This window comes from Lepisma saccharinum, chromosome 20 (genome assembly GCF_977018435.1).
Source record: "Lepisma saccharinum chromosome 20, izLepSacc3.1, whole genome shotgun sequence".
NCBI classification, from domain to species: Eukaryota; Metazoa; Arthropoda; class Insecta; order Zygentoma; family Lepismatidae; genus Lepisma; species Lepisma saccharinum.
The window spans coordinates 35886526-35914108 of record NC_139248.1 but is presented as its reverse complement, the minus strand read 5'-3'; the positions used below and the strand labels follow the sequence as shown (position 1 = coordinate 35914108).

Sequence of the window (27583 nt, the reverse complement as noted above, 5' to 3'; positions counted from 1 at the left end):
AAGTAGTAGCTAATAGTAACGCCATGATTGTTTTAACGTATAATTATTTATGATTCCTCATTCTTTAGATAGTTTTTGGTTACTAAAAATTGTATTGAAAGTTTGCAACTGTTAAATGTTAGGTCTCCAAGATAAGTTTATATACGTATATGTTAGGTATTATACATACTAAAATGTAAAATTTAGTGTTTGATAAATATATATAGTGGCTTGTAATGCAATTACAAGTAAGAGTTACTTTATTTGATGAATCCTAACTGTAACTAGCTACTTTTAAAAGTAAGTTGAAGTAACTTCGTTGTGAATATTACGTAATGACATTTAAATCATTAACTTTAATAGGCTAAATTTGGTAACTATGTTTCCAACTATGTGCCTTCTCTAGATACAAAGGTGAATTGATTTTCATCGAATCGCCTAAAGGTTAAGAAAGCTATTCTTCTTCGCATGCTAAAATTTGGAACATAGACGCTTTACTGCAATTCGTTATTTCTAATTTCTTCTGTATCTCGAGAACAAATTCGCATGGAAGCAATGAAATGAACAGAAGGGCAATACATGTCCTTCCATTGTGGATAGTTTTCCAAATTAAGGAAACCCTTTATCAAATACAATACTGGCATTTCCATCAGTGCTCGAGTAGAAAAGGTTTTTAGTTCAGGGGGATTTGTGCTGTCACCACAAAGGAGAGACACTTGTCGAGCGACAACTTTGAAATTCAGTTGGTGTTAAAATGTAATAGAAACTTTACTTAATGAAATAAAACTTGATTGCTTTTCACGAGGGAACGGACGTCGGTAGGGACGCCAGAACAATTGCAAGGGAACAGATTGATTGATTTGCTTATTTTACTTCGCTTCTTGTGCCACGTTTGGCTAATTTATGAAGATGGGGATGAGTGATGATATCATGAACGGACCCTTACAAATATCCACTCCCACGCTAGGATTCGATTCCGGCACCTCTGGAGTCGTAGCGTGTCAGAAACCCCCTGGTAGAAGCAAGGGACTATAGCTCTTGTTTACTCTTACGGCTGGAGCTCTACATGCTGGCAAGGGGAGTGGGTAGCGGGGAATGCCCCACAGACCAACCAAACAGCGGTGGCGCCGAGAGTTACGACGTGGCGAGAAGATGTACTACGTGAACCTCGTTCTACAGGCTGCTGCGTTTCTTATCGCGCTGGATTGGTCGCTTCCCCACTCCCCACTTCCCTTGCCAGCATCTAGAGCGCTCACCGTAAGACTGGAAATGAGCTACGAGGTACTAACGGGAGAGGGGGTTAGTATTGCAATGAACGTTTCGGTATGTAAATATTAAACCTTGGTTATTTTATGTAGGTTTACTTCTTATGTAAAATGAAGAAAAACCAAGATTCATTTTAAACAACTTAAATCTGTCTATCTTCTTTCCAGATCAGAAAGCTCCTTCGTGCTTACATGAAAAGCTAAAAACCTAGGAGAATGGCATCAACTGATACAGACCCAACCTCAGCAAGGAACAGAAAATTTCCTAGGTGAGTTCACGTTCTAGTATATTTCATTACCTAAATATTAATGATGTTACTATATTTCAGAAAGCTAAAGTTATATTTTGCAATAAGAATATATCGATCGATTGAGTTTATATAACAACCTTGTTAATTGATTCACTTCCGATGACTTACTGAGTACTCCTGACAAGGTTGAGATACAACATAGAAATACTGATGGTCAACAGAGTGATTGGTTACACAATCAGACAAAATGGCATATTGACATAACTCAGTAACTAATGACTAGACCCCGTATTTTATGTAATATCAGTATGTACATAAATATGTAACAATTATTGATAAAATATGTATCTAAATATGAATTATCAAAAGGATATATAGCTAAATATCAAAGAATATGTAATATTAATAATAATCGAGTATTCAAGCAATTTCAAGAATTCGGTACATATTTATTTTATTTGAACATATTCAACATGATTTTACGGACATAAGTTGTTCAAATTAAAATTTGTATCAAATGTATAAAGTCAAAAAGTAAAGGTTCTCGAACCATTTTAAATTACGGTAATTGCTGAATATTTGTTTGCCATTACAGGGCTCCACGAAATGTTCCGATGTTTTCACTGAAATGATGTGACTGCTCCAAATATGTGCTTATTTAGTACTTTCTTTCTAAATATGTAATGTTTCTGAATTTTAAATACTGGATGTGTTTATTTTTAGACTTAAGGCAAGCAACCTAATCCTACTAACTAAAGGTTGCAAGTGTTAGATAGGCCTACATTTTGACTTGGGCGCCGCGGAAAAATCTGGAAACACTACGGGCGCCGTGAAACGAAAAAAGTTTGGGTACCCCTGGTCTAGATGCTTATTTAAAGGAAGAAAGGCGAATTCAGTTTCTATTTCAATTGTAGGCTCGAGTCTGAACTTGTATACAACGCAAAAGTATTTTTAATCCAATTTGAATTTTATGACTTGTGAAGAAGAAGAAGAAGAAGAAGAAGAAGAAGAGAAGAGAAGAAGAGTACTACTACCACTTCTTCTTCTTCTTCTCTTCTTCTTCTTCTTCTAACTAATACTACTACTACAACTTATAATAAAAATAATAATAATAAAACGCATCTATGACTCTGTTCCCCTGAGAAAAAATGCTGCCGGCGTCCTTGGCGTTTAGTCAATAAATATAAACGATGGAACTCTTACGGAAATCACTAGTATTGCGAGCGGAGCCAGGAAGAAATTTTATTTATCTCTTTCTTTGCAATCTGAGAATACTCATCAATACTTTCCACTGGGGCCACTTCTTTTTCTCTCTAACAATCGCCTCTTCCCACTCTTTCCCCAGCTACCGCTCTGTTATGGAAACAAGGTACCATAGAAATTCCACAAGGCTGTCCTAAAAATATCGGTAATTGGAAGAAATAGAGGCAAACTCGGACTGAGCTGACCTTAAGAACAGAGCCAAGTTTATGGGAAGGCCCGAATTAACATCATCAGACCCCTCCCAATAATTTCAATTATAACTGTTAGTTCAAGTTACTATGTCACATGGTTAGTTGTTTTTCTAATATATATTTTTTTATTTTTATATCACATTTGAAATATCACATATTTCTCTTATTCTAGTTCTTTCTAAAGCAATATTTCCCCTAGTCGATACCTTTTGCACATGTCAGAAGCTTTACTCCTCCCAAGTCCCCTTGAGCTCAGGTTGTTACATCATAAAGGAAGACTGTATTCATACGGGTACTGATAAAGATTTGATTTCTAGCTCAATTGATAGAAGTTTTTCAATATGGCGGACAGGGATCCCGGGTTCGAATCCCGGCCTGGGCATGTGTGTGAAATGAGTGTCGCTTAATCAATATCATCATATTTTCGCGATTAGCCAAAGAAGGAAGTAAAGCGAAGTAAACAGGGCCGTATCAATGTTTGTGGAGGCCATGGGCAAAATGTTTTGTGGGGGCCTCCCATTTTTTTATTATTTTTTACTAGGAACTTTATTAGCTCAATATGTTAACCACCAATTTTCAGCAGTTGAAATGGTAGACCTGATTTAGAATCAGTAGCCATTCACAACCGAACATATCGGAGATAAGTTTGCAGGGAGAATAGCGCAGTAAAATAAAGTTATAGGACGAAAATTGTAGCATTATAGCAGCAGTAAAATTCTGCGTCTAAATGTCTACAGTATATTATGAAGAGTGAACACTGTAACTACAATATATAGTAAATACTAAGGGGGTTCAGACGGAAACAAACAACTGAGCAATAGACTGTAATTTATTATAAAATATATTATTTGCAATTAAGAGTAAATATGTCACTACATATGCATGGTCCATATACTGGACAATTACCGACATGTTCATTGTAGAAATTGTAGTAACTACACTTTCTTCAAGAAAATTCCCAAAGACTTAACACTTATAGTAGACACATTTTCTTTGTCTTTTATTCATGGTATAAAGTATGTACACTAAGCTTCAGATATCTACAAACAGATCGACTGAGAGCTGTGCTACAATTGGATCCAAAACAGAGTAGACATAAGACAATATTGAAGTTTATTTAATTTTTAAAATACAACTTCTTATGTAATTTTTCACAAGCATAGCCAGCTAGTTAAAAGATTTTTTGGTGGAGGCCCTTCACAGCTTCCTTTTGGTGGGGGCCCCGGGGCAATTGTCCCAGTTGCCCATAGGTTAGTACGGCCCTGGAAGTAAAATAAACCAAATCTACCAACCAATCAATCAATATGACGGACTTTAAACCTTCGGTCACCAAATTCCGGTGTGGTTGATACTATAAATAGAAGTGACAATACTGAAATAAGATAATAATGTTATGCCGATAATATACACCCACTTCACAATGAAGTCATTATTCTTTAGGTGTCGTACAGACTCGAAATAAATTGTTATCTTACTTGGTCCTACTTTTGGAAACGTCCCATTTATTTAAAAGTTAGGGTTAAAGCAGGGCAAGGATCCCAAATCTGAGAATCTCAAAATTATTTCTTACGTATTTCACTCATCAATTTGATGTTTCTTTCTTAAAATAATATTACACTCATTTTGAGCAGCGAGACTGAATACTTAGGAATTATCATTTCAAATTATCATTCTCTAGGTACGTGGCTCTAATGAAACACGATTAAGCCTACTTCAAGTCTGAGGTTATCATTTTCATAAGCAATATAATTCTCTATCTATTGGCTTGTTATTTCGTAATTTATCATAGATTTATTGGAGAGATGTCGCCACCGTTTGGGCAAGGGTTGTGCTATCCTACCATAAAATAGTCTGAGCCCTCTCTCCTACCTAGCCGAATAGTCTGCGAGATAAATTTTCAGGTGAGGCAAATAAGCTTTATTCTTACGGTAAAATTGCTATATTCTTATCAACCACGATCACCAAACAGTAACTCACTTGATACAGTTTCTTGAACCCTCTGTCCACCCAAAATTCTTTGGCGATGGCACAGACTTGTTCAAGTACATATCTACAAGTAGTACCATTCGATTCGGGGGAAATTCATTCTCAAGGAACTTAACTTCGAGAATTTTTTACCCGTACCAATCTTACGATCATTTTAAGTAAATTCACTGCAATGTAATGAAATATTTGGTGCTATCACTCGTCTTCTGACACTTTATCTTCCTTTTAAAACTCCACACGTTGACATAGATCATCAACGTCAGCTGAACGCCCAGTCCGTAGACAGGGGTAGCACGCGCTTGGTATATGGAACATGCGCCACTGGTTGAGGGGCGCTATGGCGGCGAAAGGTTTTAAAACACCTGCCCTATACTCTGTCTCGAGTATCACTGGGGAAAGCGAACGAAAACAATTTTCTGCGCAAGTAGTGACGCGAGACGGCTCTGCCAATGAACAATTGGGAGGGAACGGGATTGCATGGAGATTCACTTCATATTATAGTATATTCACTACACCGTCATATTCTCTTCTGATGAAGATTTGCATCTTATCTTCGAATCGACGAGACCATTTATTTGGAAAAGTGTACCCCCCTTACGCAAAGGAGCATGAGTCTACAGCGTGATTTTCTGAGAGTGAATTTTATCTCATTCCATCGTTCCACACACATTTTAAACAATTTTCATACCCTTAAAGAGGTTTCCAAGAACACAGGCCAATGAACTAACAAGTATCAAGCACAATGTAGTAGAATAAGTTTACAATGGTTTGAATTTCTGTGGTAAGGAAGACAATGTTTACAAGTTATAAACCATATACACTCATTTTATTGAGCGAATTGAAAATAGGTTCTTTTAACAATAGTACCTTGCGTCTGTCAGTCTAGGGGGGTACAACTGGAATTGCGGATTTAGGGGGTACAGTAGCCCCCTTCAAAAATGTGGAGGGGTTAAAATGTACCCCTGTTGTACCCCCCGTTCCTGCGCCACTGAACTTAGACTTACATTAATGTCATCTGTCATATTTTATCATAACCGAAACCAAACCGAAAGAACAAATCTCTATCTTCTTTTAAAGTTACCAACTTGCTTATTTTTGCGGAGTTGCCAACCTCGCACAGAAAATTATCATACTTAAATGTGTGATAACACTAGATATATTCTATGACCATACAGGTCCTCCTCCTATACGTGTGATAACACTGATTCAAACGAACATGTACATAAATTAAACAGAGAACTATTAAGTATTTTGCTACGACTTAACATGGGTCGATTTTATTCAAAACTACGATCTCCGAAATCTAGTTAACTTTCCTCATACAAGTAAAACGAGAAATTCTTTATTGTTCATTGCACTTATCTTCCTTCTGTATATTAATTCTTTATTTATATGTTCTCATTATTATACCTTCCAGTACATTCTTCTAATCCTTCACCATTTTCTTCCCGAAATATATTTTCATGCTGTTTGATTTATGCCTGGAATAACTAACAAAAACTCTTGTTTATTGTGCTGCCATCTATACTCATCTATGTAAGTTCGCTGCTCTCGCGTTTTTAACAATAAAATGATGTTGCTTAGTGCCTGGTAAGATCTCTGGAAGAATTACCCACAATCAGGAAGTAGTGAAGTAGAAAGTGGTACCGGATCGGGATGAACTGTATATTCTCCATTAGATTATATGCAGGAATTGAACATTTCGAAAAAAAAATCTAAATTCAAAATTATGCGCAAAAGTTGATTTTTGGTCCCAAACGTTCGCAGAATAAAATATCAGGAATTTTCTTCAAGTTCTCACCGGTCTTGAAGTTGTACCTTTTCGAATATATGATTGAAATTGTACTTGATTGATTCAAATCAAAATGTGCAATTCAATTCAGGGAGAAATATGAAGAAATTAGCTTTGTGATGACCTACCCGATACGATGAACTAGAAAAATTGAGGTTTGGTACAGTAGTGTTCAGAAAGTGGAGGGGAGGGGGGTGTTGAAGTCAGGAACCTCATTCCAGATAGTCCACTTGCTTGCTACTGCAGGAGAGAAAGGGTCGTCGCCAAAGTGTAGTTGAAATACGAGGGCAAATCGAATAGTCTTTGCCCCTATTTTTTTTTCAGCCGAAATATTAGTGTGATCAGAAACCGAGATATACATTCAATGCAATAAGTTTTTCTTGGAACGGTCCAGCGTTAACTCTCGGCTGCTCCGCGACACGGCGCTGCTGTCAGTTTGCAAATATGGCTGTAATACTCAACACGCCCACGACGTATGAGCAGCGAAGTGTTATTTGTTTTCTGTGAAGCAAGGGACGAACGCCCATCGAGGTCCATAGGAAAATGCAGCCGACGTATGTGGACATGTGTCTCGTTTGAGAAGTGTGCGGTGGTGGTGTTGTGATTTCGAAACTGGCCGAGAACTTCATAACAATGAGCGGTGAGGGGTCACGGAGAACCACTCCTGATGCATTTCATATCACGAGGTGACACCATCAACGCTGACAGCTATTATGGCACACTCTCACGTCTGCGAGCTGCCATCGGGAAAAGGTGCCAAGGGATTCTCGATGTGGACAATGTGGTTATCCTCCACGATAACGCCAGGCCTCATGTGGCAAACAGGACAATCGACAATCGATCCTGTTAATCTTTCTGTTAACTAACTGCCAGTCTTAACCAGCACCGGCTTTTTCAATGCGAAAGTAACTGCCAGTTAACTAAACCATGGTTCGTTCTCCGAAACAGTGTGTTGGCAATTCTGAAGCATGGAAATTATAGGAAATCGATCTGCGCGCCATCTGTTAGTATAGTTTCAAACCGCGTCGACTGGCACACAGCCTGGGGTTTAAATATAGAACTACAAGCGCGTTGCGCTCGAAAGCACGTTATTGCATTGGAAACGATTGGAACAATGGCTGCGTATCCATCCTGTATGCTTACGAAATATATTAACGAAAGCCAGCACTACAGATTTGGCTTTCTTCTAATAAAGGTCAATTCCACGTGGGGAAAATGGAGTTATGAGGCGCAAGCGCAGATACTTTCTTGTAGAAGAAGCGTGAAGAACTTCAAAGTCGAAACATTAATAATACCTGTCTGTTGATATAAACACTATTAATATGTAAATATTGTGCATTTGACTGCATGCTTTGTACGTGCCTCTCTATGCATGATTGTTGAGCGAAAACACATGTTAATAGTAAGAATGCTTTGTAAGTAAACTTCTAAAAATATGAAGGTAGGAGTAAAAATAATTTTAAAATTTACTGTAATATTTCTCCGAGAAGATCATTCAACAATAAAGCATGAATTGAAGGCAACACACGTAATAAGTAATTGACAAGAAAAATAAAAGATCCGTGACCAGAACTCGAAGTCGTATTACAAAACACGACACGCTCGGAAAGATGGTGCCGCTAACCACTGCACCAAATTACTGTTTGGAGATTGTCCCGCCTGGTAGACCGGGTATTGTGGCCACAAATTCTCCAATACAAGCTTCCCAAGCGAATTCTAGCCAAACAAAACAAGTCTTCTTCTGTACCAATTTAACAGTTTTATGAAGCATATCTTGTTTAATCTGACAGTGAAGTTCCGAGTGTGGAAGTTCGATAGCTGCACGAGGCATCCATGTTGCTTCGCAACTTCCAGTTAGGCTGGTAACTGCAAGAAGAAGTATAGAGGAACCACAAAGAAAGAAAGAAACCTGCGCAGAATCTCATCGCGCTGGCGGGTGGGGGAAAGGAGAGGGGGAAGGAGCTTTTCAGCGCGGCCACGTCAGTGTTGCCAGACCTATTGATTTCTCGGGAGAATTCCTTAATAAACTATTCCTATGCAACCTCTAACGGCCTGCACAAGAACACGTTATCTGCTCATCTTACTTGAACTTGGAGAGGAGATGTAGAGTGGATTAGGGGGGCAAAAGCTTTGATAAATGTTCAGTCGGTAAAGAAAAACTTAATTCCATCTCACTGTTTTATTGTATTGGTGGGTACAAAACAGGGGCGTAAATAGTGTAAGGAACCATCGCAAATTCCTTAGTGTAATTTTAGGCGCATATATATATATATATATATATATATATATATATATATATATGTGTGTGTGTGTGTGTGTGTGTGTGTGTGTGTGTGTGTGTGTGTGTGTGTGTTTATATATACTGGGTGATTTTTTAACCTGAATCATTTGCATATCTTGAAAAAAATCATCCTACAAAAAAAATGTTCCTAATAAAAAGTTGATAGTTTGGAGGGGGAAGTTTAGTGGTGCAACAAAAGAACACCCCCTCCCCCTCTTGTAGGTGGGGCGGGGGGCAACTTTTATATTTCAAATAGAAACCCCTATTTTTTATTACAGATTCGGATTTTACGGAAAAAATACATAAGTTTTGTCTGAAACGTTTTTTTCACTTCGTGATAGATGGTGCTATAATCGACAAATTTTCATTTCTTGAATGTTTACACTTTAAAACCAATGTATTTCATTTCGCAATTCATTTAAATTCAAAAAATAAAACATTTTTGTTCCAGGACTTGAAATTGTTGTAAAACAAATAAATTTATTTTGAAAATACAAAATTACTCGACAATTCTTAGCTCTAGATATCTCGATGGCTAGTAAACTACATTAACTAACTAACTAACTAACTAACTCCCTAGCCTTCTTAAACCCGAAGGTTCATGGCTGCAGCAACACAGGCCTTCCATCTGTCCCTATCTTGAGCAAGTTCTATATACTCTTTTCCATCCCTACCGATTTCCCTTAGGTCCATCTCAACGTTGTCCCTCCATCTTCGTCTTGGCCTTCCTACAGGTCTCTTACCATCAGGTTTCCCAACAACAATCCTGTAAACTCCTCTTTCCTCTCCCATTCGTGCCACATGGCCGGCCCACCTAAGGCTTCTTTATTTAATTATTCTAATAATATCTGGACATGAATACAAATTATGTAGTTCTAAATTATGTAACCTTCTCCACTCACCTGTCTCCTCATCCCTTTTAGGTCCAAAGATTTTCCTAAGGATCTTATTTTCAAATACTCTCAACTTATGTTCCTCTTTCAATGTAAGGGACCAAGTTTCACATCCATATAATACTACAGGCAAAATTACTGTTTTGTATATTTTAACTTTTAGTTTCTTAGATATTAAACGAGAAGACAAAAGTTTATGAAGAGAGAAGTAAACTACATTCATTTCTCAATTACATTAAGTGTTCAAAATGGTGACCTTCAACTTCAATACATTTATTGATCCGCGCTTCGAATGAATGTACAAAACTCAAAAGTACCTCTGGTTCAATTATGGCACAAACGTTTTGGATTCGCTCTATCATATTTTCGCGAGTAGTTGGCAAATCTCGATACACTTTATCTTTTAGGTATCCCCACAAAAAGAAATCTGGTGAAGTAAGATCTGGTGATCTTGCAGGCCAATTTACAGGACCAGCTCTGCCGATCCATCGGCCATTGAAGTCACGGTCGAGTACTTCAAGTGCTGCTCTAGAATAGTGCGCTGGACATCCATCCTGCTAAAACTACATGTTCTGTCTCAGTTCCAGGTTAAGATCTTCAAGTAATATTGGCAGTTCATTTTGAAGAATGTCGCGGTACTGTTGACCATTCAAATTTCCATCAATGAAGTAGGGACCGATGAGTTTGTCATCAATAATTCCACACCACACGTTTACAGTCCATGGACGCTGATGCTCAACTTGGCGCAGCCAGTGCGGATTTTCGACACTCCAGTAATGCATATTATGCCGATTGACCGTTCCGTGGTTTGTAAAAGATGACTCATCAGAGAACAATACCAGACGAAAGAAATTTTGGGTTTATTTGTATTTGTTCACGTGCCCACTGACAAAACGTCACTCGATTTTGAAAATCATCGCCATGAAGTTCTTGATGCAATGACACATGATATGGATGATATTTATGACGCTGTAAAGTCTTCAAAACAATTTTCTGGGACAATCCGGAATTTCGAGCTACTTCTCGCGAGCTGACATGAGGATCATGGACCACAGCAGCTAACACATTAATTTCATTTTCTTCTCCAGTAACTATTCTTCGACGAGTCCTTTGTTTAGGTTTAAAACTTCCTTCAATAGTAAATTGATTGACAGTGCGTTGAAACGAAGCGAAAGAACGCACCCTGTCTGGAAAACGCTGAGCATAAACAACGACAGCTTGACGAAGCTTCCTGCAAGATTCTCCATACACGAGAACCATTTCAATTTTCTCTTCTACAGTTAATACATCCATTGATATTATAAAGTATCAACAGCTTAGTCAAATTAATCGCTCGGAGCATTCTTGTGATCTAAAAAACAATGAAAAACAAACAATGATAAACAAACAATGATTTAACAGGAAAAGTCTAAAAAGGAACTGTTTCTTGACATTCTTTTTTTTAAAAAAAAATTTCTGTTGTAGCTTTGTTAAGCATCTTTGACACAACAATAAAAAAAATAAACAAATATCGAATCTAACTTTTAAATGTTGTAAAAAGGAGGATTACCAGCTTAATGAAATCTCAAAAGATTTGTCAAGAATTAGTACAAAGTTCATGCACGAGAATGTTTTATTTTTTGAATTTAAATGATTTGCGAAATGAAATACATTGATTTTAAAGTGTCAACATTCAAGAAATGAAAGTTTGTCAATTATATCGCCATCTATCACGAAGCGAAAAAAATGCTTCAGACAAAACTTATGTATTTTTTCCGTAAAATACGAATCTGTAATAAAAAATAGGGCTTTCTATTTGAAATTTAAAAGTTGTCCCCCGCCCCACCTACAAGATGGGGAGGGGGTGTTCTTTTGTTGCACCACTAAACTTCCCCCCTCCAAACTTTCAACTTTGGAACATTTTTTTGTAGGATGATTTTTTTTCAAGATATTCAAATGATTCAGGTTAAAAAAATCACCCAGTAGATATATATATATATATATATATATATATATATATATATATATATATATATAATGTATATAATACATATATATTAAATGCAGCGATATAGAGGCAGTATAACTGACGAATAAAGCATGTGAGTGTTAATAACAAGAAATTTGCTACAGAACGAAGCGGCATAGTTCAATTACAAAGGAAAGAATGCATCCCCTCCCCCGTAGTTGCTTCCAACTTTCATGGGCTTGAAAATACTTCGTTTTCTATCTTGAATATACTATTCTATACTTAAATATTTAATTTTCTACAAAATTATGGACGTCCAGAAGGAAGTGCAAGGATGCTCGCCACCCACCTCACCTTCTGAAAAATGAATGTTGATATAAAAGTACCTATTATTTCAGACGTATGAGTTGATTTCAGTCATAGTAATTTGCATCCATTATTATAATAGGGATGTAGGAACGTGATAATTTCAAACTCAAGTGATGTTTTCTGAGAGGACAACATTATTACGGGGTAATATGCGTCCTTGCCCCCCATTGCACACGCCTATGCCGCCCCTTCGTCCCCGAGAACGTCGTTCATCCGCTACTATTAGATCATCGGATTTTGTAGCAGATCTTCTGGTTTTCCAAGGAACAATCTCCCGATTTTTTCAAGTCTGACCTGGCAACACTGCTCCGAGCACGGATAACGGCAGGGAAGGTGCGCCAACGCTTTTGACGGAATGTTTTTTTTTCCTTGTGGTCGAGCTATAGCAGAAAGGATAATCGCCACCAGAGTTCCAGTTACGAGCTAACTGTACATTGAAATAGCGAAATTTTCACAAACTTCCAGTTACGTGCTAACATGAACCTTAACTGAACATTGAAAACTCGTGTCTCCTTAGGATTTCACAAGTCGAAAGTAGGTTTATGCGGCCTTTTGTGTCGCTGCTGTGTGAAACATTGCTGTTGATTGGCTCATTCCAAACGACATGTATCGCGTTTATCTTCGGTCTGAAATCTTCCTAAGTGTTGAAGATCCAAGTCACAATGATGGGAAATTAAAGCTTTGTTAAGATTAGGTGTGCTAAGACAGGCGACAGCATCCTAAAGGATCATATCCAAACCTGCAGGAAGAACACATGTTACTTCAATCTCCAATACGAAGGCTGCTGTGACATAATTTAGAACACTTGCGATTGTTTAGGCCTGAATATAAACAATTTGGTGGGTTTCGGCTTTTATAAGAGCTGCAAACATGGGAGGACAAGACACATTAGTGGTGTTCAGGCTCGAATCAAAGAGAAATATGCGAGAGCTGTCAGCGTACACTTAGCAGCCCACAGTTTGAATCTCGCGTTGTCGAGTAGATTGTCCATCCCGTGCATGTGTAACAGCTTCGTCAAAACACTTCTCGTACATAGATGTTTTGTTGCCTAATGAGAAGGAATGGACAAACACATACTGGGATGGTTCCAACACTGTTACGCGCTGAAAAAATTAATTCAACTGAACTAAGCAACGCAACAACGCAGAATCGCTCCACGTGACACCTGTCACGCGGGTTAAACATTACATGAATTATAATACGGTCAGGATAAGTGCCTACAGTCGGAGTTACCGAGAATAAACCTAGGAGGATTTGATTTTAAGTACCTGAAATGACATTACATAATACTACGGTGGTTCTGAATATACACATATATTAAAGCACAGATAAATACACAGTACATCTTGCCCTCTTGCACTCGATCTCTCATTCATACACTCATTCCATGGCATATTGCGACAATATGACAATTACAAAGGTTAGATTAATTAATACTTTGACTGTACTCATGCTAGTTCTTGGCTACATTGCCGTTTACAATTTACCGTTTAGGATATTAAGTATAAAGTGAATAATTGTTCCTTGTGCGAACCCCTTTTATCTTTTCTGAAGGTATAAATATATTTCAATGAACTATTGTTTGCTGATAACATAAACTCTGATCTATAACATTGATTGTCCGCCGGAATACCGATGTCTAGTTATGCCCTAGCACTGATTTAAGTTATGCAATGATTTGATTTACGCAGATTCGCGGTAGATTGGCGTCATCTCTCTCGCACATGCACATGGTTGGATCTTACCTTCGCTGCATTCCCTCTGACCTGGGTAGGGTGAAAATGGTCCTTCAGTTTTGGAAGACGTCCGCACTCCATTGTTGCACTTTGCTGTTATCCTGGTTGGCGAAAATGGATCTCCCGGCAGTTCCGTATGGCATCATCGGATCCTGGCTTCACTCGTTCACTTCACGGGGACGTGTATGACGGTACACGTACACTGTCGACTCCATACGACAACAAGCGCAGTAGTAGGTCAGTCCTTCGCGGATTCACATGGACACACATGGCTATTAAGTGTTATTAACTTCTGCTAACTTAGGACGTTGTTTCGGACGATTGACACAGGTGGACGTGTCTGGCGTTATTCTCACATACCACGCGTATGTGCAAGAATGCGTTGACGGCGAGGGGGAAACGATCCCCCTGGGTCTACTATGCTCTACTCCATGGCTGTAAAACACTCACTCGAGGAAAAAACAAATCCAGACCTCGGGTCCGATCGCGACTCCGAGCTAGGTCGCACGTAGCTCACACTTCGGTGGCGATTGTAGGCAAAACTGTGTTTCGCTATTCCGAATCATCCCTTTTATTCCAGATTTGAACGAGGTGACGCTCTAGTCTCTGTGTTCAGGTGTCAATTTATTGTTTCTGGTGCTTTGACCGTTGTCCTCCTATCCTGGTCAACGCTCACTCCGGTCCTTAACCTCTGGTAGCAGCCCCTCGTGCAGAGATTAGGTTAAATCCTCGGCTATTGTGTCAGTCACGGACAGAGAGGGCCAACTCGGTAGGGTAGCGTCTCCTATTGAATCCAGCGATGAATCTTTAATAATTCATAACTCCCGTAGTTCTGTTCTGATTGGGCTCAAATTCTGGAATCTGTACTTTCAAGATGTGGTCTTCCGCTGGTTAAAATCTCATCCAATTCGGTCCATTGGTTTAGAAGTTGCTCTTTTCCTGCTATTCCCCATAAGAATGCATGTAAATCCGAATTCGGGCGAAAACGGTGGTTGAGCAAGTTAGCATTGGCTAAGGCAGTCGCTAGACAACTTTATTCGCGACGGATTTTAATATTACCAATTATAATTAATTCTTAATAACGGGCAATTAGATTAATTACCTTTTACTCAATATTTGACCGTTATAAATGATATAAATATCTGAAATGTGCGCGGTCCATTTCATCCACATAATTGTTCATTCATTTAAGACCAAACTGCTTAGCAAAACAACAGAAGAAATAATTCTTAACAACAATACTGACGAAAGAAAAGCCAGCGGCCTCTGATCTTTATGGAGACTGCCGACAGTACAAGGAAATTGTGCGACTTCTCTTTCAATGCTTGGCTGTTCTATACAAAAACAGCGGTCTCAATAGTAGTATAAAAGTATATAGGATAAACTCAAGAAAGTATGAACCCCCCTCCAGCAGATTTGCTTACACTTAAAACAAGCTTAACATGCCTACATGAGCTTTTTGCTTAAGTGTGGAACCCTGCCTAATCAATGATTTTTGTAAAAATGCCCTTGGGAATTTCTCAGAAAGTATGAACCCCCTCAGATTGATGAGGCTACACTTATAAAAGGCACTTCTGTGAGATTGTTGTCCATAAATTTGTTAAAAATATGCCCCTCTTGATATTTTTTTTGGCCACACTTAAAACTAGGCCACCCATACACACATACATACACACCTATACACACACACACACACACATATTTATTTCTGGTTTAAGTTCAATTGGATACCAGCTTCAATTTGTTTATCTAATATTAAAACAATGTAATTCTTCTAGAATTGCTCTGTGACTCTCTCATTTCTTACATCATTAACATATGATTTTTCTCCTATGAGAATAACACTACATATGGTGTCATCGGGTAAAGCCTCATGGAATTCACAGATAATTTTAATGTTTGTCCTGTCATTCACCACAACTTGTTTTCTTTTTGAAGTGTTGATTACAAACATGGGTCTCTGTATTTTGAATTCATCTGGTGTGTAATACATGTCAGTATTGCCAGTAGTGACCCTTTTGAAAGCCGAAAATGCCTCATATAATTTGAGGAAATCATTCTTGGACATGTCTAAATTGTAATTTTCTCTAGGAAATACCTCATTTCTGCCATTTTTAAGATATATGTTCTTGATGTTGCAGTTATAAAATTTGCTTGAATTTTTTTCCTGATTGTTGTGTCTTCCAGTCTGAAACAATACCACCACAAAATCAGGCATGTCATATTGTATACTGGAGAATGAATTTGTAGCATCAAACTCATAATATGTGCCAGATGCGGGCTTCTGTACACATTGATATGTATAAAATTGCAGAGGAATCTGTGGATTTTTTATTATATCAGCTTTGTATTTAAGAGCATAACTGGCCTCATATTCAACAACTGGGATTCTTAGCTCCAAAGTTTGAATAATGCATCTGCCTTCATCAGGTAGGGTATTGGGCAAAGCTTCTCCTGTAGGGTTTAATGTGCTGTACCTCATCAAGGCATTATTATCATTGGCAGCTCTTCTAAATGTGATTCTTAAACCACCCTTCCACATAATATCTTTGTAATCTGAGAAGAATCCTGGCAACAGGCGCATGGGGAACAGCACTGTATGATTTTTAGATAATATTTTATCACCAGCCTCAAATCAACCTATTTTGTAGTAAGAAGCCTCGGTTTTGGATAATTTTAGTGTGGCCAAAGCTGTGGAGGTAATGCCGGGATAATCTATTCTGTTTATAACAACACCATGTTTTCTGATCTCAATTTCAGAGAACAGATGCGGCACAAAATTATCTACCAATCTTATATTTGAATTTGCCGGATAATCTGTTCCATCCAGCTTTACAACATCAAATTTGATGTATAGATCTGCTCTGTGGGGGTGTATAAAGCCATCCCCTACATCAAGATCAACCTCAATCTCTGTGTTGGGTTGATTTAAATTTGCAAATGTCCTCCTGTTTGGGGGGAATGATTGTAGCTCATAACTCTCAATATTTTCCATTTTTTCTTGTATGTATTTTTATTTAAATATTAATCTCTATGATTGCAGTTGTTGTGGCTCCAGCAAAATCAACTAATTCTTCTTTTTCATTAGTGACCATCAATTCAATGTTATCTATTCTATTATGGCACACAGGAAAATATAATGTTGGGGATGGAGTGTAGATGATTGGCTCCATAAATTCAGAATTAGGTTTAAATGTTGCAATGATGCCAGTTTGTTTGTGAGTGCCTATGCCATTTGATTTGGTGATCATACCCTCGGCCACATTACAGTGAATATTCAGAGTCTCTATGGCTAAGAATTTAGGTATATTAATAGCAGTGTGTTTGATGGCTGGTTCAAGTTTTGTGTTGTTCTCAAAGCCTAACAGCTCTCCTATAGTACCCAGATCCACTGTTTCTGTAGCAGACACAATCTCTACTCTGTGAGTGACAGAATTTTGACTTAACACTATACCCCTAGGTAACTGAGCATTTAGAGTAGATAGATTATATTGCCCTGGAGTGATGACAATGTTTTGGTCACCAACTGCAATCTTGTTGTTGTGGTGTGTAATATTGGGGATCAAGTACATGCCATAAAATGCTCTGAGAGCTATTGTTTTGGGATACACTATATCATCATGTAATTTGAGTTTCAATATTGAATTTTGGCTGGTGAGATGGAATACCCCCATGATGTTTCAGATACCACAGGGCTTTTTGAAAATTTTCAATTGATGGTTTATTTATTTGAGACATATATCTGAGAACAGATAAACACAAATGTCCACAATTAACATCTTTGAAGTTTTGAACACGGGCATTATTGTAATAAAGATCAGCTGATTTTAGATATTTTACTAAATTTTCAGGTGGAACACCTCCAAATGAATCAAACACAAATGCCTCATCTTTTAAATATTTAAGATAACAAATCCAGTGAGTGCCCTGATTTTTGTACTCATCCAAATTAACAATGCCACACTCTTTGTTGAGTGGTTGTTCTGGTAAAGAATCAGACATGTACACACCTCTAAAATTTTTGATGCCCAGTGGCTTGATTAAAGCTTCAATATCTTGGTTTGTAAGCGGCTCTTGTTTTTTTTAAACTTATTCATGGCTCTCTTAACACCTTTGCCTTTTTTCTCCATGGCCAGGTTATGGCGCCTCTGCTCATCTAATTCTGCCCTATTTTTCTTGGCATCTATTACTGTTTTTGCTATGGCAGCTGATCCCCCAGCCAAGCTCCCAACAGCCCCCAAAGCTGCTAAGATGGCCGGGATGGTAAATATAAATCCCCCTACATGTGATTTTTTCCTGGATTGTTGTAATTTTTTTAATTGGGGGGTACTAAGCAACAATTTCATACCATGGCCCTTTGCAATACAAGAGCTTTTTTTCTTCCGCTGCTTTTTGGTTAAAAGACTATCAATAGTTTTAAGAGATTTGAGACCTGCATAAGGTATTTGATACATAACACCCTTGGCCTTCATTGTAGGTTTATTATATATATATTTACAAACCCAAACCCATTTTTTGTTTGGTGCTCATAGCTATGGTGGTTCCAAATGCTGCTATTTTTTCACTTAAAGAAGCATCTTTGCTTACAAATCTACCAAATGCAGCCTCTTCTAATTTCTTGTCTGCAACATGTCTCTTGTCAAATTCAGAATGTGTGTTGTATGCTATGTCATGGTCTCTACAAGCAGCATCTAGGGGATTTACACCAGTATCACCTCTGTTTAATCTATGGTCCAATTTTGTACCGGGACCACAATACTGATAGCCTGGAATGTGTAGTTCAAATGGCAGCTTGTTTATAATGTCATTAACCAGGCCCCGACCCTCAGAAATATTCCAAAATTTAGGTGGTAGAGTATTAATAATTTTTATGAGATATCCAATCCCCTTAGTGTCATTCACTATAAAATTAGACAATTTTGTGCTTATCATGTCCATAATTCCAACCTTTTCATTGTAAAAATTGTGGTTGCCAGCATTTTCCTCCCCAGCTATCACCAATAACCTATCTACAAGTTTCCTGACATCATCAACCCACACAAATTCTTTAGGCAGGGTGTTGTATTGTTTGATTCCACTACCTGTCTTAATTTGTGACCATATGGGCTTGATCAAATTATTGTATTTTGCCCCACTGCTCGACTTAACCCTTTTTTGTGTGGGATCATTGTTCTGGTATAGAGCATCTGATTTTATTAATATTTCTTTGTAATCCTCATAATCTTGATCTGTATAGCTGCCAGGCCTTTTCCTAGTTATCAGTTCCCACAACCCAGGTGTTCCGGGGTACTTAACAAAACCACCTTTTTCTCCGAGACGAGATTCTGAATAAACAATTATATCATCTCCCATAAATGTTACTCTGAAATTGCCAATTCTATGTATTATGCTACCATCAAGCTCTGTGTCAGCATATAAGCCAAACACCTCATCTTTGTTGTCTTTAGGTGTGGTTAAATATTTTTGAGCAAGAAGACCCAATTCAATAGGATCCTGAGTAGCTTCAATTCTTCTAGGAGCAACAGGACTAGGTGTATGAATACTGGAAAGTGGGGTGAATGGATAATCTAATATGTTCCTAGCAGCTACAGGTACAAGCTCTGTGATCAAATTTTGATTTTGCTCTGTAACAGTTTTGATATTCTTACCTAAATTATTAATAGCATCAATTACAGGCTGTTCTGTTTGTTTGTGTTTTTCATAAATTCCCCGGTTCTCTGATTTCCATCCCTTAAATCTTTTTACAAGATAATCTCTTAACTTAAGATCATCAATGATTGGCCTTTTCATGGTTATTTATATATGTTTCAACGTCTAGAAAATCGTTGATTTTATTTCTGTATTTGCCGCTATTGGGTGTTCTTGTCATATCAATTGTGACAAACCCATAACTGTCCTGGTTCCAGCACCTGCTGCAAAACTTGGAAAAATCATTGTAGCTCAAGTCCCCACCTACATATTCATCATGTATGTGTTTGAGGTTGGTATGATCCTGATGAAACACACATATAAAATTGCTGTTGTCTCGGATCAGCTGCTTCGGTATTTTAGAAAAAGTCTGTGCCAGGTAGAAACAATCAATGTTTTTGTGCCGCCCCTGTGTAAAGAAATATCTAACCTTGTTTTGATTATCCAATATAATGTCATCAAACACAACAACAGAATTATCGAGACATTCATGAAGTGGCTTAACATCTGGTTCAAAAGTGGCAATATCCAATCCATCATATAGCTTCATCAGCTGCTGATATTTTAATTGTTCCAAGCTCTTAGAAAAGACATACAAGTGCCTGTTTTTCCAGTCTAACCAGTTGGGGGCCAATAAAAAATTATCAACCATTAGTGTAGTTTTACCACAAGCAGATGGCCCAACAATAAGACACCTAATATTATCAGGCAGCAATTTTCCATTTCTCTTATTTTGTTGTTCAGGTTCTGGCAGCCTTTTTATAACATCCCAGGTACTCATATTATCACTTTGTTTGCATCGATCCAGCTGTTTTCCGGATGACCCAACCATTTGACAAATAACTTGTTGCCTTTTCTGCGGATGATTTTTTCTATGAGATATGTGTCAGGCTGTTTAGTTTTGCTGAGCTCTTCTTCATAGAATCTGCCTTTGAGAATTTCTCCTCGGTGATCTTTTATTATATATGTGTTAAGGGTCCCGGGTTTAACTTGAACCACTGTAAATAATTCAGTGCTCCAGTTTCTTGTAAAGCCTCTTTTGAATAAGTGCTTATATTTGCTGATTCTTACTTGATCACCCACCCTGTATTTGGCCCTTCTTGTTGTTGGCTGGTATCTAGGATAATAAACAGTGCTGATCAATTTTTGCTCATCAGATGAAGTTACTTCAGAGGGTTTCATGTTGATTGTGGAATGGACCGAGTTGTTATATTTATGTAGAAGTTCTGGAAGAATATTAAGCCATTTATAATTACCTTGAAGTGTAAATTGTTTATACATAAGATTTTTTAAGGTTCTGTTGAATCTCTCTACAATTGAGGCTTTGAGGTCACTGTAACTCGAGTAATGTTTTATTGACTGGCTTTTAATAAATTGTTGGAACACAGAATTATAAAATTCTTTGCCATTATCTGTTTGCAAATAGCGCGGTGATCTTCCACTCTGATTGATGATTGTCCTGAAGGCTTCTGTAACACATGTTCCAGTCTTGGATTTGAGTGGCACAGCCCATGCAAATTTTGAAAATGTGTCTATTACAGTAAGTAGATACTTGTAGCCCTTGTTGATTTTGTCTAAGTTTTTCAACTGTCCAGTTGCCATTTCAATCAAGTCGCTCTGCCATAAATCATCTATGCCCTTTGTGACTACTGAGAGTCTCTTAAAATTATGTCTGGCCTGTCTGTGTAATTCATCAACAATAATTTCTCTAGACATAATATGAAAACAAGAATATTGCAACTATGGGGTGTTCAGCAGCTGATACTGCAGGATTTTCTAAATATAATTTGTCTCCAATATGTATTTTAAATTCCAGAGATCCATCATCTTCAGTATAGGCTGTTTCTAATGTATTGGGGTCTGTAAAATCCTCTAACTCTACACTGGTGATTTTCACTTTGTTGTCAGCATTTGTTATTGATAAGGTAGGGTAGTGGTGTGCCTGTGGCTGATGCCAATATTTGATCTTGATTGGTCTCAATGTGCCCCCAACAAAAAACTGGTAATAAAATTGTGCAGGGGACAGCATATATATTTTGCCACCTGGTGTAAATGGTGAATCATATTCTTTGTTGGGGATGCTGTACAATTCAAGAATTACTGTATGTTTTGGATTCTCGATTATGCCTGTTATTTCCTTTTCTGCTGTAAGCAATCTGCTTGTTACAGATTCAAGGTGCTCATTGATGGTCCTAACAACATCATCATGGCCTGGCTTGATTTTTATGTCCACAATAAGTTTCTTGTATTGTTGCACAATTTCTTGAAGCTGGGTGGCAAAAACAGACAGAGCATTTGCTTGATTGGATTCCATGGTTCCTAGCTGTTGCTTGATATTGGCTACAATTTGTTGCAAATTTTCAACAACTGCCAATTTTGAATTTTGAGCAGTAAGATCATGGACCTGTCTTCTGATATCCTCAAACAGGGCATGCAGTTCATTAATATGTTGATTGGTTGGTAGAGTGGCCACTGTCTGAGTGAGATGTTTGATCTCTGCTTGGATATTCTTGATATCTTCTGATTTCAATATCCTATTCACTGCCCTCTTAATATTTTTAAGTTCTTGTGATGTGGGAAGATTTGATACTGTATTTTGCAAAGATTCAAGTGCCAATTTCACATTGTTTAATTCAGAAGCATCAGCCACATTTTGCATAGCATTTTGGAGCAGGGCTATATCTGCCTGAGAGGGTGTGGATTGTTGTAAAATTTCAAGCTTTGTTTGGATATCATCGATCAAATGATGAAAATGAGATAGTTCAGATTCAGTGTTGAGGTTTTCAAGCTTTGTGATTTGTTGCTGGACACTGACAAGGGTGTCTACAATACCGGGCAGGCGGGATTCTAGTACATTTGCCAAATCACTTTGCACTGCTGCTATTGTACCCTCAAGATGGGTTATGGTACTTTGAATTTTTCCAAAATCTTCATATGTTTCAAGTTGCAGCTTAATGTTGGCAACACTCCGAGTTATTGCATTCAAAGCATCAGAAGATGGCAAGTTGTTCATAAAATTTTCAAGTGTCTCAATTTTTTCTTTAACCTCGGCTATGGCATTGTGCAGAGGATCCAGATTAGGTATCTGGAGTGACTGAATCTGTTCTTTTAGAGTGGAAATGACTAGATCAAAATCTTCTTGTGATTTTATGCTTTTGACAATTGTTTGGAGCTGTGCCTGGACATTATTTATCTGCTCTTCCAATTGTTGTTTCAATTGCTCAGAGTTGGTAGCCTGGGTCTTAAATTTGGCTTGAAGAGCTGCTACAGCTTCTTCTAAACTTTGAAAATTATCTAATGTTGCCAGATCAGTATATTTTTGAAGCAACAATTTGAGTTCAGAATCAATTTTAAGAAGAGGGTCCATGCATTGTGATTGTAAATTTGTAATTTCTAATTGAAGACTGGCATTGAGTGTGGTTTGCAAAGCTTGTAAATCACTTCTTAATTTCTTGACTCTGACATCAAGCATCAAAATCTCATCACTGTCATCTTCATGTCTTGTATGGCCAAATATATCATTAGGCATTTTGTTTTAGTGGTTATTTATTATAGAGTATCTGATTCTTAATTCTATAAAAAAGGGTATAAGCTTGTCATATGACCCAGGGACCTCAATATATAAGCAGTCACCAGCAGAAACAGTATATACAGTGCCATAAATCATGTTTGAGTGCTTAATTCTATAAATATTTCTCCCTATTGAAATTTTAACATCACCCTCAGGGGTTGTAATAAATTGCAATTGCCCACCTACAGGTAATTGGTAATGATTTAAATTATTGTTAAATATGTACAATGTTTTGCCTGTTTCATCATCAACATCTGTAAGTATGCTGTTCAGATGAATAATTAACAAGCCACTCAGTTTAGACAGCATATCAGAAGAGGCTTGTGGTGTTGGCAGCTCCATAATAGCCTGTTTTTTGAACCCAAATAAGTTCATAGGCATGTTTATTTATTTCAAATCATGCTCTGTAATTGGGCATTGATTCCCATTTTTCAAATCACAATGACCCCAAGGTAAAGTATGTATGCCACATGATAAAATGCATCTCTTATCATCATGTGGGTCCAGAGCCACTTTTCTTACAATATTGCTAGTCAGAAAGTGATCCTCACTCTGAATTCTGGGTTCTGATGTTCTGATTAAACTCTGGGATTTGATGCAATTTTTATAATCTTCAAATTCAAGATCTTTTTCCACAGTTACTTTGCCAATGCCCTTGGCCTTTTTGGCAGCAACACCACTACATGTTTTAAAAGTATACATCTTGGCACTTAACCCAGCAAATTCCACAATAACATCACCAAGTGTCTCATCTTTTAACTTGCCAGGCACCTTTTTGTTGTGGTGGTGTTGAATCTTTGTATGTTCACTGGTATCAAAATATTTAAACAATTCAGGCTGTAACATATCTTGATAAACATCTTCTGTTTTAATATCAAGAATAAAACTATCCGTGTCCATGTACATCAATTTTATATTATCACCATAAAAAGGTTTCAACACATCATAATACAATGTTAACATATGTAATTTGGACGATTCCAATATTGCAGCCCCTTCATAAATTGGTTTATCAAACTTAATCTTTGTTTTCTTCATGTTGAAAAGTGCCATGTGCTCATCATAAATTCTTCTGTAATTGAAATTAGGCTTTGCAACCAATTTTTTGCTCAGGCTGGGGTCAGTAATTATTTTAACATCGGTATGTTTTCTGACATTTTCAATAGTTTTGCCATACACTGAATTCACCATCAATTTAAACAAGCCCTTATCAAATTGGCTCTTTGCAGATGTTCGAAGCTCTGTATTTGTATCAATGTATGGTTTCAACCATTCTGAGTGCCTGAACCTTAAGACTTTTCCAACTTTGGTCACTTGAACACCATGTTTCATCAGGAACTGGAGGTTTTTGTAATATGTGACATATCCCTGTTTTGGCTCCAGAGTCATCATGAGCTTCTTCTGTTTAGAGCCAGGTGAACACTGAACCTCGGGAATTGGGGGCAGATCAGAAAATTTGTTGTGTAAATTATCTGGAATTGTCAGATCAACCTCTAAGAATAGGCCATAATTACTGTCATCAAAGTCCTGAAGATCTTCAATATTGAAATCTTCAACCCATTCAAGCCCTGCATATGGCAGTTTTTGCATCATGGCATGACCATAGAGGCTGTTTGCATCTACATACACTATATAATTTGATGGCAGTGCTGGATCATAATTGGGAATATACTTGTTACTTGCTCTGGCATATCTCTGAGAACATTGCACCATGCCTCCTCTTGTACATTGTTCCATAAACAGATACATATCTTGATCTTGGATTAGATCCAATTGCTTTTTGGTGTTCAAAAACGTTGCGGCCCATGCTAGACCTGGGGCACTGTAAAAATATATTGGGTCCAGTTTATAATTTTGCATAGAAGATTTTCTGAATGCCTGCAATATATCAGCTAAGAGGGTCACATCAAGTTTCAAATATGCCATGTGATAATCACCAAATGTCTGGCAATTTAAATTGTTCCACATCAACTGAGCATGGTGATAATCTTCATCAGTGATTCCAGATCCTCTGATTTTGCTGTAAAACTCTTCTTGTGGTGGCAGGGAACACTCATCAAATTTAGAAAAATCTGTAACATAGTCATATGGATATACACCCTTCCGCCTAATTAATTTCAGGTCCTGATTTGGAAACAAGGCACGTGTGATTTTGAATTGATCATCAGATAATTGATTTGCCAGTGTAGCCAGGCTAGCAGATAAAATTCTGTAAGAATCAAGAAATCTTAATTGAATAGAAACACCATCAACTTTAATTATCTTGCTAATAGATATATATTTCTCATCATTTTCAGCTAAAATATTTAAATTCTGCTTGTCAAACCCCTCGTACCTGATCAGATGATGGAAATCATAATTGGATGCTCCATGGCAAAATATGGGGACAAATCTTGGTCTCTTGATCTTAATATTACAGCTATTACACAGGGCCATTAAGAATTTACCATCTGTATGAGAATGGTGTTTCACCTTGATATTTGTGTCTGAAAATTCAGAATCACATACCGGGCATTTTTCTGCATTGTTGAAATCTTCAATCTGTTTCTCTGTTAAAGGCAACATAGGCTTTGATTTTAATAAGATGTTAGATGCTATGTCACGGCACTCATTTTCTATTCTATGTGCAAATATTTTGATGGCATCTGGTCCCAAGTATGAATCTTTTTTAGTAACAACACCATCCTGTACAACCACATAACAAAAACTAGAAGGTTCATGTAGCTGGTATGGTGTACTTGAAGATTCTTCAGGATCTGGATTGCAGGATGCAAGAGATTTGAGGTTCGATTCGAAATCACAGACAATATATGCAGGGTGTTCCAACAAGGCTTCAAACTTTTTGAATTTGCAATTTTCACTTGGATTAGGCATCACCATATGAACAGGTTTATGGTTCCCACAGTATTTTAGATGCTCAATTAACTTGTTTTTGGCAATTTCTGTGTTATATTCAGGAACCCTATTTACCATTTTCCTGCCATCAAATACAGTTAAACATCTTCTGCACAACTTAAATATTCTATTAGATTTGTCTAGTTGTGTTCTGACTATAGCTTCAAGATTATGTATCAAAGTGTAATGATATGTGCCATCCCCTTCAATTAAGAGCAGATCAATCGGAACAGCAGAATCATCATCAAATGTACTGATTCTGAGAGGTGCTATCGGGCAATTGCCAGTGGAACAAATAAATACATTAATAGATAATTGTTTGCCATTGATATGCTTGGCCCTTTTTTCAAATTTATCAATATTCTGAACAGACATTGGATATTCCAAACCCTCCATTGCATCGTCAAAATCATGTTCATGTTGTTTGTAATAACTTATTCTCTGAGGATTCCTTGAAACTGGATACAAAGCAGCTAATATACACCACAAAAAGCATTTCTGGTCGGTATTTTCTATATTAACCACGGCTCTTCTGTTTTTAATATTATCAGGTAATGGCAGATATGTAGATCCTTGTAATGGGCTGAATTCAGAAATATTAACATATAACTTGTGTGGAGAACCGCATAGGCTCCATCCGGACTCTTTTGCCGCAAATTCAGAGTGTTTAATATTCAATTGATCTATCAAATTGCTTATTATTGTGTCTGAATTTGTATTTGAATATACCGGTGCAGTTTCTGTTATGTGGGGCTGTGTAAATTTTGTACCATTTGGCTTCTTATATTGTGTAAACAATTTGAGGGAGAGCTTATAAGAGCCATTTTGTGCATTAAGAATTGCCTGCAGATCAGGATTTATACTGTTCAAGAAATTCTCAATGCCACATCTTGGCTCTGATACAAACCGATAATCCCTAAGTTGGCCGTTAAAACTGCTACGGATGGGTTCATAGCGTGGCTGCTTTGCTGCTCTGGCATTAAGAGGTGCTTCATGCCTTCTTTTCAGACCAGATGTAGATGGTTGTGTTGATGACTGTACAGAGCAAGTATTTTTATGTGTATATGTGAAGTATTGCATGCTGTATTTTCTATTGCATTTGGGGCAAATTTTTGTGGGAGTTCTGTATTTGTCTGGGTTACAAATCTTTTGGTGCTTGGCCCAATTGGGGCTGGATATATTCTTATTGCATTGATTACAATATTTTTGACTTGGCATTTTTGTTGTTGTTTATTATATACAATTTCCTGGGATTCAAATCAAAATTCTATGCTGGATCAGTTGGGTTCAGCACTGTGCTTTGTGTGTGTGTATATGTATATGTGTGTATACACTTAATATTTTTGGCTTTGGTATTTATATACAATTTCTTGGGGTTCAAATCAAAACTCTATGCTGGATAAAAAATAGCAGTTGGGTTCAGTGCAGACAAAAAAACTGCATAGCTCTATGTCAATTAGTTCTTGAGTTTTGTA

General features: G+C 37.4%; 1 protein-coding gene across 1 annotated transcript in view; it reads left to right on the top strand.

Moving 5' to 3' along the window:
• Nucleotides 1-1460: 1460 nt before the first annotated feature.
• Nucleotides 1461-27583, top strand: part of LOC146003421 (chitin synthase chs-2-like) — a 191233-nt gene continuing 165110 nt past the window's right edge. Inside the window, exon 1 of the mRNA XM_083141704.1 lies at nt 1461-1513. Coding sequence (XP_082997830.1) covers nt 1461-1513 — 53 coding nt within the window. The remainder of the gene's footprint in view (nt 1514-27583) is intronic.